Source organism: Armigeres subalbatus, chromosome 3 (genome assembly GCF_024139115.2).
Source record: "Armigeres subalbatus isolate Guangzhou_Male chromosome 3, GZ_Asu_2, whole genome shotgun sequence".
In the NCBI taxonomy this organism is placed as follows: Eukaryota; Metazoa; Arthropoda; class Insecta; order Diptera; family Culicidae; genus Armigeres; species Armigeres subalbatus.
Window position 1 is genome coordinate 288,721,715 of NC_085141.1, and position 11,081 is coordinate 288,732,795.

The following is an 11,081-nucleotide window of genomic DNA, read 5'->3' on the forward strand; positions in this document are numbered from 1 at the left end:
TTACAGTCGTCTGGCGTCCGTTTTTTTGACAGTATGGGCAGTGTTGCGAGTCGAAACCCTTGAAACCACAGACATAACAAATCAAACCTTTTATGGAACGACATTGTTCGATTTGGTGATCTGGTTGACGACAGTTTAGACAAACATTTGCGGAGGGGGGCTTGAATCCTGATACGAGAAAATCTAATGTCCTGGTTGGTTTAGATGGACCTGGACGGTTCTCCTGCGACGGGGATGCTGATGGATTAGTCCTAGAATCCGATGGCATCTTATCTCCTGCGTCGGTGGTTTTCAGGTACTTAGGCTTCTCCTGTAGGGTAGAGGTCTGTTTCGGCTTAGAGTTTTTCCAATACTCCGATTGGCCAGTATTTGGCTTTTGCTGGCGAGAAAAAGAGGAGTTTTGGGTTTGTGGGTTCTTCTGTGAAATAACATTCACCGACTTTTCCGTTCCGAACACCTTCTGGTACATGGAGAAGTTTGACGCATCTATAATGTGTCCGGCTTCAACCAACTGGGGCAGGTCGTGCACGGGCTTCCATAACAGAGCCTTTTTATAATCCGACCGGAGGTTCCTACGTAGGATATCGAGCTTTTCTCGATCATCCATCTGGTTTATCATAGAGCGAAACATTTTGTCCATATCGAAGTAGAACTCCTGAAATGTTTCCCCTCGCTGTTGGCGTCTCTGGTAAACCCTAGAGCGCACAAGTGTGTCTAGCTCTGGATGTACGAACGACTTTCTGAGCTCGTGGACTAAATGTTGCCAGTTCATCAAACGGCCGCTGGTCCGCATTGACATATACCAATTCGCTGCTGGTCCCGTAAAGAGATGAAAGGCAGAATCAAAAAGTTCATGCTCTTCCACTTTTTCGGAGAGCGACAACTGCTGAACTAATCCAAGGAATTCATTCAGTTTCATTCCTTGATCAGTACCCGAATACTTCTCGATGTGCCACTGTGACACTGGTATGGTTCGACGTGTGACGGGGGCTGCACGGTACGCAGAATTGTTATAATCGGGTACCAGACTAGCTTGATTTACCTGCGACGAGGATACCTGATTTTGAACTGTCGAGAGCCATGGATTTGAGAAAGGAACGAATGGTTGAGCAAACTGGGTTTGAGTTAATGCCGACGCCTGGCAACTTGGAATTTGTGACTGAATTTGAGAACTGAAACTCATTGTCGGTTGAGTTACCGGCCACTGAGGGAGCGACGGGAATGCTGTCGCTTGTTGTGACTTATGAGAAGAATGAACCGTGCTGGGTATCCCTGGTTGAAATTCGGGGATCGATTTCGGTAGTGAGTTCAAAAACGAAACGTTTGAATAAACCACCGACGTGGGCGCAACTGTCGAAGCGGTAATTGGGCGCGAATAACAACTAGCTGCCGTGACGCACAATGCAGCCTGACTTGTTTTCGGTATAGTTCCGGTACAAGCACTTGGACTTACACTTGTGTTCATCCTTTCGTGAATATTTCTACTCTCAGCCAAAATGACATTATTCGTCATATCTGGTGAACTATGTCGACTCATATCGTGAATCTGTCGCAAATGTTTCAACTCCGTCTCAATACCACTAAGAATAGTCCCAATCGATTCTGGTTGTAAACTAACCCCATCATATGAAACTCCCAAACGCGCGAAAAATCTAATAAATTCATTTTCCATTTGCCTCGACGCATTTTCTTCTACAGAATTTTCAGATACCTCATTCACTGGCGGATGACCACCGGCGGCTTCGCTCAGTAACGGATCATCTTCATTATCTCCCACCTTATCATCTGCTTTAAAGAAACGATTCAAGTTTTCTAGTACTCTCTGAAGGATTTCGTGTGCTTTTTGTCTAACTTCTCCCTCCGAGTGTTGGATGAGCACCAACAACCGATTTGCTAAATGCAAAAGTGTAGAATGGCATTTTGGAGCGATCTTTGCACCCACCAGAGCCGAAGACTCTAATTCGTACAATTTTTCCTCACAAACCGACATCTCTTCTTCTGGACGATTGGGCAAGACTCTGATCAATGCACCTTGATGAATGCACCTGATCTTTTTCATTTTTTATCGTTTCCCTTAAAGCACGACGTCTACATGACATGGTCGGCACTCCATTGAGAAATACCTTCCGCATACACAGCTCATGATCTAATTCATCTCCATCTAAAAAATCTACCCGAAGATCCAAACACTTTTCGTTTATATTACTCAACGTGTAACCTTTGTCAGTCGTCATTTCAAGCTGTTGTCACCGATCTGTTTTTTCCCCACACGAATAGCGAAAGAGAAGGTGATGATCAAATCAAATCAGAATATCCTATACGAATAATCAATAGGTAGTGGTTTATAAGCTTACATCTATATCAGTGGCTAATGGTACAGAGCAACAGTTTTCACACACCGAACGATCTCGCTGTTTATCCCTCAAGCAATACAATGATCTTTTGTGCAAAACAAAGTTCTAACAGTATGCAGAAATCATCAAGGCCGTGCGAGTATCGACCTACAACTCTGATATCGAGACAAGTATAGGGTTGTTCTCGAGTCTTCCCGAGCTAGAAAGAATATTTCAATACAATGATTGAAATATTCAAACTATTCTAACGTTCGCCAATTGAAATCACCGTGAACGTCCACCCGTTCTGGGATGCTGGCGTCCACACGCCTAAGCCAGCTCAACTTGGTGTTATCTCAGGGTCGGCTTTAGACCACGGAAAACTGGACAACCCTATACTCACCTGCCAACCGATCGAGCGAACAATGGATAGGCCTCTACCTAGATGAGGGTTGCATTCGGTTGCATTTATAACCAAGCTAAGAACAAAAGGGGTTTATTTTTGTATTTTAAATTTATTAATTTCTAATGAGACTGGGGAGATTACTACTTGCTGTTGATTGTCGTTGGGGCCCGTTCTGTTGCGTCAGATGTTGGTGGGAAGGGGAGGGTTATTGCATACCTTGCATACTTGGAGCACGTGTTAGAGCGTTGAGATGGTATAAGCGTCGCGTCACTCGGGAACCGACGCCGCTCCGATGCTCGTTGCTGACGGTGCTGCGGCGACGTTGCTCAGATGACTTCCCCTCAAATTTGGAATCTCGCCGCCGGGCGGCTGGCTACGGGCGGGAATTGTGACCGTTCTTGGGTACGTCTCCACTGCAGAGATGTGTACCGCCACGAGGGGTGTATGCACCTTGTGCAATTTGGTCGAGAGCGAAATCCCAGTAGTCGTTTGCGGTAGACTACGGAATCGGTTTTGTCGGGATGTTGATCAACCGGGGCACGCTAGGAAGCGACTTGGCGTGTACCGGAGCGTCCTGTTGAGCTTACGTAGAAACCGCGGTTCTGCACTATTTTGACGTGTGGCAGACCGGACCTCGTACATCGAGCACTAAAAGCTTCACTCGGCACTTTTTGAGGAATTCTCCTCCGAAAATCTACGCGCTCAACTTTTTTTGAAATGCCACCTGGCAAAAACCGAATATCACTTGGACCAACTACGAGGAACTTTTTTTTTTAATTACGTTATGTTGCTTCCTTATCCCGAACAATACTGATCCTCTTCCTCAGAACTAGAGCTACTCATCCCATCCATTCCAAAAAACTTTTTTTCTCCCATTCTCCACCATGCTCCCCCTCTCCCTGAGTCCTTCGTTCCACTATTCTCCCGGATCTGGTGTTGCAGCATCCCCAGTTTGCTCCCTTTTTGCGAGGGGTCTAACAAAGTCTCCATGGGTGAATTTTAAAGTTCGAATTTTATATAATATTAAGCATGGGTTCTTATACTAATTTCGAATTGAATTAACAATTTTATATTTAAATGAATTACAATACAATAAATACAATATAAACAATTTTATTAACCTAACAAATAGTTGTTGCCGATTACGTCGGTAACAGATTTTCGCGGTGTGAACGATGGATGGTTCTCCCAGCAGCTCATGCAACCCGTGGTTCATTCGCCTCCTCCAAGTACCGTTCGCCATCTGCACCCCACCATAGATGGTACGCAGCACTTTCCTTTCGAAAACTCCAAGTGCGCGTTGGTCCTCCACGAGCATCGTCCAGGTCTCGTGTCCGTAGAGGACTACCGGTCTAATGAGCGTTTTGTAGAATGTCAGTTTGGTACGGCGGCGAACTCAATTCGATCGGAGCGTCTTGCGGAGTCCAAGGTACGTACGCCCTTGGTACGCCCAAGTACACAAATTCCTCTACCACCTCGATTTCGTCACCACCGATTACCACTCGCGGTGGGTGGCTCATATGGTCTTCTCTTGAACCTATTCCTATCATGTACATCGTCTTCGACGTGTTGATGACTAGTCCGATCCGCTTGGCTTCCCTCTTCAGTCTGATGTAGGCTTCCTCCATCTTCTCAAAGCTACGTTCCAAATAGCTGGACAGACGAAGCCAAATAGCTGGACAGACTTATTGAAAATTGTACCACTCGTGTTAATCCCTGCTCTTCATATTACCCCTTCCAAAGCGATGTTGAATAGCAGACACGAAAGACCATCACCTTGCCGTAACCCTCTGCGGGTTTCGAAGGGACTCGAGAATGCCTCTGAAACTCGAACTACGCACATCACGCGATCCATCGTCGCTTTGATCAACCGTGTCAGTTTATCCGGAAATCCGTGTTCGTGGATTAGCGGCCATAGCTGGTCCCGATCGATTGTATGCGGCTTTTAAGTCGATGAATAGATGATGGGCACGTTGTATTCGCGGCATTTCTGCAGTACTTGGCGAATGGTGAACACCTGGTCCGTGGTGGAGCGTTCGCCCATAAAACCCGCCTGGTACTGCCCCACGAACTCCCTTGCAGTTGGTGCAAGTCGACGGCATATAATTTTGGAGAGTACCTTGCAGGCGGCGTTCAGCAATGTGATTGCGCGGTAGTTGCTACAATCCAGCTTATCGCCCTTTTTGTAGATGGGACACACGACACCTTCCATCCACTCCTGCGGCAAAACTTCCTTCTCCCAAATAATGGTAATGGAGGAAAAACTTCCTTCTCCCAAATCTTGGTAATGACCCAGTGCAGCGCTCTAGCTTATCGATTAACAACCCTCGTTAAGCCCTATTTCAATGTTGGACTTGATATATGGTTCATCGTTCGCCAGTTCTTGATGGAAGTTGTTGGCCGACCAATAAACCTTCAATATGATGATATAACATACCGCCCAACGTGTTTCCGTATACCAGAATGGGGATATTCCGCTTGAAGTTTCATATGTGATGGTCTTTGTTATGTTGGTGGATGCATAGGTCTGTATACCAAGGAGTTTTTGGGAGACCTGAAAACCTTGACATGATAAACCACCCAACGTGTTTCCATAAAACACAAGGAAACAATCCCGCTAGAAGCTATACATGAGAAACCCATCGATACGCTGTTTGTTCCGTAGGATTATACTCCAAGAAGTTCACGGACGAGTAACCGAAAGTTCCTTTAAGAGTTCGTTTTTCGCTTAATCAGCTCACCACCAAAGGAATTCTTTAATACACGGTTCTAGGCCTGTTGAAAACACCAATCCTGTCCTCAGCGCCAATTCTGGACGATACGGAGGTTGGAGACTGGAGAAAGGTGCCATCAAAAATGAACGTGGCTGACGAGGCCACAAAATGGGGCAGTGGCCCATGTTTCGAAGAAAACAGCAGGTGGTACAAGGCTCCCTCATTCCTCTACAGTGCAGAGTGTGACTGGCCGAATGAAGTGATCGAGGAAACTACAGATGAAGAAATTAAAACAACTACAATCAACGCTCATCAGCAGTTACCATTGGACCCAATCATAGAATTCGACATTCTTCTGGATATCTATGCAACTGAACCAGCTTGATTATGCTTGCTTCGGCTTGACTTCTAATATTGCTATTTGAAATAGCGTCAATGCTTTCTTCCCTCTGCTTATGTCTGGTGGCAAATAGAAGAACAAACTTCATTGTACCGGTTAGCCGCTCCCACTTGGAAAAACGTTCGAAGTCTATGATTGGGTCCAATGGTAACTGCTGATGAGCGTTGATTGTAGTTGTTTTAATTTCTTCATCTGTAGTTTCCTCGATCACTTCATTCGGCCAGTCACACTCTGCACTGTAGAGGAATGAGGGAACCTTGTACCACCTGCTGTTTTCTTCGAAATATGGGCCACTGCCCGATTTTGTGGCCTCGTTAGCCACGTTCATTTTTGACGGCACTTTTCTCCAGTCTCCAACCTCCGTATCGTCCAGAATCTCCGTAATTCGAAATGCTACGTACTGCTTATATTTTCTTGGTTCAGACCGTATCCAGTTCAACACTGTTGATGAATCGCTCCACAGTATTCTGCGCCTAATCGACAAAGTGTGGTTTGACATGATGGATTTCATGAGTCGTGTTCCTATCACTGCCGCTTGAAGCTCCAATTTTGGAACTGACAGTAGCTTAATCGGTGCGACTTTCGTTTTGCAGAAACGAGGCTACATCTGACCACTTCATCGTCTACAATCCTGAAGTAGGCAACAGCAGCATATGCTGCACTACTGGCGTCTACGAAAACATGTAGCTCCAAAGAATCGTAATTGTTTTGGCTGCAACCCGGAAAATAACATCTAGGTATTTCAACCTTATTCAAGTTTCGAAGAACGGTAACGTACTGTTTCCACCGAGGCACAATATCGACAGGAAGTTTATCGTCCCAGCCGATCCCCGATCTCCACACATCTTGAACGATTGTTTTTCCGTGTATCACGAATGGGGCGACTAGTCCTAAAGGGTCGAATACACTCATGACGAGGCTTAGGAGTTGGCGTTTAGTCGGAATTTCAACACCATCGATTAAACCACTAAGGTCGTCCCGTAGCATCAACGTGAAGATAAATATGTCGTCTTGTGGGCGCCATTCCATCCCCAATATACGTTCCATATTGCTTCCTTTGTCTATAGTAAAGCTCTTTACCGCCTTCGTATTTTGCTGTCCGATTCGCTGTAGAACCTCTGAAGAATTCGACATCCAATGCCGAATGAGGAATCCTGCCTTTTCGTGCACTTTCTTCACCTCCATTGCTAGCTGAACACCCTCATCAACTGTGTCGACACTGTCCAAGTAATCATCGACATAGTGGTTCTCCTTTATCGCAACGGCTGCCTTCGGAAATTCAACGGCATGTTCCTCGGCATTCAAGTTTTTGACAAACTGTGTGGAACTCGGCGAACAGGTTGCACCAAATATTGTGACGTCCATTACATATACTTCCATCGGCTCAGAAGGCTGGTTGCGCCATAGAAATCTCTGCGCTGAACGATCTACAGGGGCAATGTATACTTGATGGAACATTTCCATTATGTCGCCACAGATGGCGATCTGTTTCTGCCGGTAGCGGCATAGAACTCCTTGCAATGAATTCAATAGATCTGGTCCTTTAACAACACGGAATTTAAGGATACTCCTTGAACAGAAGCAGCGGCGTCCCATACAACCCTCACTTTTCGGGCTTTTTGGGTTTATCACAACCCCGAGCGGAAGATACCACGTCCTTCAGGGTCCGTCTCTTGCATTTCCCGTTTGGTTGCCTTATGTGCGTATCCTTTAGCTACGTATTCCTTGACTTGCAGTCGAACATTGTCATATAAGTGAGGTGCTTTACTCAAGCGATTTTCCAGGCATTTTAATCTTCGTTCGGCCATTGGCTTACTATTAGGAAATTCAACTTTGTCAAACTTCCACAGTAGTCCGGTTTGAAATTTTCCGGTTCCCGTGCGTCTTGTGGTTGTTCGAAGAATCTCCTTTGCTCGCTGTTCATCGGCTGACTCCTTTGTTTGACCGATTGCTATTCCCACACTTTCCATGGAGAAGAAACCTTTCACTAACTCTTGAAGTTCATTATCTCTGGTCCTTGTATCGATGTGTAAAACACGTTGCGATGAAACATTTGAATTATTTCTAATACGGCCATACACTACCCAACCAAGTCTGGTTTTAGCCGCTACTGGCTCATCTTCTCGACCTTCTCGTAGCTTCAGTGTAGTCTTTAATCTTGTATTATCCAGACCAATCAAAATGCCAGGTGTTGCGTTGCTATAGCTTCTTATAGGAAGACCGTTCAGGTACGAGTGCTTGTTTCTTAGCTCTTCGATGTCGATGCTTTGGTGTGGAAGTTCCAAAGCTTGAACGGTTTGAACTTTATGAAGCACGAACTGTTGGCCAGTATGTCCTGAAATATTTAGCCGTACCTGCTGGGAGTTTTCCTCAACGCGCTTGACTCCATTGGTCCATTGCATACACAAAGGGAATTTCGGACCTTTTACACCTAACTGTGCTGCCAAAGACATGTCTATCAATGTCGAATCAGACCCTCCGTCCAAAAATGCGAAGGTTTCAACCGAACGATTATTAGCATGCAGTACGACAGGAATAATACGGAACAGTACTCGATGATGGTGCTGATGAACAGCAATCACGCCAGAAACCGGAGATATATCTGCACTATCGCGTCTTGGATCACCAGGGTGTAGCAGTCTGTGATGCCGTTGCTCGCATCCATCAACTCCGCAAAACGATGCTTTACATGGCCATTTACCGTGTGGGTACAAGCAACGTCTACATAGATGTTTTTCCTGCGCAGCTGTCCACTTTTCTTCTAATGTTTTCAATTTGAAAATATGACAGTCTTTGGGCTTGTGACCAACTATCTTGCACACCATGCAAGGGCGTTCATTGGGGACCTCTGTGCTGCATATTCAACGCATGAACCTCTGATGAGTGAGAATTCACTACGACTTTACTTTTCGACTTCCCGTTTTATCCGTTATTGGTGTAACACTACTAGCCGCTGTAACGATCACGTCCATATAGTCCGAAAAGGTCTGCAGGTCAGCGCTTTCCATATGTCGCTTGTGCAAAGCCCAGTCCAGTTTTATATTTGCTGGAAGCTTTTCAACCAGTTCTTCCATTACGATCGGATTCGCTAGATGCACTTGTTGCCCAGTAGCTACAATATGTGCGCAGAGATTTCGGACAGTTAAGCCGAAGTTGATAATGCTTCCTAGTTTTTCAGGTCTCGGCGTCGGTGCTGCTCGAACTTCAGATAGCAAGGTATTAATAATCGCCTCAGGTCGACCATACAAAATTTTCAATGTTTTAACGATTTGTGGTACGTTCGAAGGATGTAGAAGTAAACTGCATACTGCTTTCTTCGCGTCTCCTTTTAGGCTACGTTGGAGGCGCATCAGGTTCTCCGCATCGTTGAATCCACAAAGCTGTGTAGACGTCTCGTAGTTACTCCAAAACATCGGCCACTCTGCTGGATCTCCTCCGAAGCAAGGAAGATCCTTGGGAACAACGTGACGAGCAGCTAATTGCTGGGAATTCGGGCCAGGAACTTGGGATTGGCCGTACATCATCCCCATGTCCGCAACGGCGGCGGTTATTGGTGTTTGATAACTAGATACACTCATTACAGGAGGACATAGCGACGACTGAGGTAAACCCCCCCACTGTGGAAGATTTGGAACTGCTCGTATTTGAGGATAACTATGGATTGAATTTTGCGAGACCGGAGGCACCAGGGTATTCATATAACCAAACGAGATGTTCTTATTCACTAAGCCCCCACTAGCATGCGGATATGAGATTTGATGCATACTGTGTGAGGAGACGCGGGTTGTCGGAATGTGATTTCTGTAGATAACTTCACTCATGTGACGATCCGGATTTGAATCTATTTACCAATCGATAGTCAGGAAGATGAAGCGCTGACGCCGAACCATTTTCTTTTACTGAGCTCCAGTGGAGTGGTACAACCAGCGGTTCAGCCTACAGAAGAGCATGCAGCTATTCGAACAAACTGGAAACATATCCAAGTCATGCTTGATCGCTTTTGGAGACGCTGGATACAGGAATACCTGCCTGTCATAGCACGCCAACCAAAGTGGTTCGGAGAGGCAACACCGATAAACGTCGGAGATCTGGTTATCGTGGTAAATGAAGGTATTCGGAATAGCTGGATCAGAGGACGGGTATTGCGCGTGTATCCTGGACTTGATGGACGAGTGCGGCGAGCGGATATCCAGACAGCAGCAGGAATCATGCAGCGGCCTGCAACGAAGCTTGCAGTATTAAATGTTGCCGGAGATAATGTACAGCTTTAGGAAACCTAAGGCATTACGTGCGGGGGCGTGTTGGCAACACGGACATGCATACCCGTATCAACTGTTCTTGTACCACCCCTGAGATTCCATACTGATAAAATGGGAATAAAGTAGAAAGTCAAGAAGCAGGAAGACAGCAATCGAGGTGTCATTGTTTGCGAGTCAAAGTGCAACATCACGGAGTTTGCTGCTTTACCTAAAATTGGAAATCCTAAAATTGTTAAACCTAGCCTATAATAATCGAACTATATATGTAAGTAAATAATCACGCACTTGAATTGCACACTAAATTAGTTATTCTAAAACATAAAATTACAGAACAAACAAATATAAATAATAAATTGCTACACAACAACGGATGAATTGTACATGCAGGACTATTTAATGTAAGTTAACCACAATTGTAAACACATGCAGAAATTACTGAATTAAAACTATATTTCAGCTTAAAGCTAACTCAGAAATACAAGTACGAGTTCGTCTTGAAGAGGTCCGAAAACTTCGTCCGCTCCAGTAGCAACAAGGCCTCATCTCTCCATCCTCGGATACGCCCCACGCTCGCCAAGTCATTCTGCACCTGGTCTGGCCATCTCGCTCGCTGTGCTCCACGTTGTCTCGTACCTGCCAGATCGGAAGCGAACACCATCTTTGCAGGGTTGCTGTCCGGCATTCTTGCAACATGCCCTGCCCATCGTACCTTTCCGGCTTTAGCTATCTTCTAGATACTGGGTTCGCCGTAGAGCTGGGCGAGTTCATGGTTCATTCTTCGCCGCCACACACTGTCTTCTTGCACACGGTCAAAGATTGTCCTAAGCACCCGTCTCTCGAATACTCCGAGTGCTTGCAAGTCCTCCTCGAGCATTATCCATGTTTCATGTCCATAGAGGACAACCGGTCTTATTAGCGTCTTGTACATGGGTGCACATTTGGTGCGGTGGCGAATCTTTTTTGACCGCA

The 11,081-nt window shown here is 45.7% G+C and overlaps 1 protein-coding gene across 1 annotated transcript; it reads right to left on the minus strand.

The window, feature by feature from the left end:
• Positions 1–5,788: 5,788 nt before the first annotated feature.
• LOC134222539 (uncharacterized) lies at positions 5,789–6,352 on the minus strand. Its single transcript, XM_062701704.1, has one exon. The coding sequence runs from the start codon at positions 6,350–6,352 to the stop codon at positions 5,789–5,791; it is 564 nt and encodes a 187-aa protein (XP_062557688.1).
• Between the last annotated feature and the right edge of the window lie 4,729 nt (positions 6,353–11,081).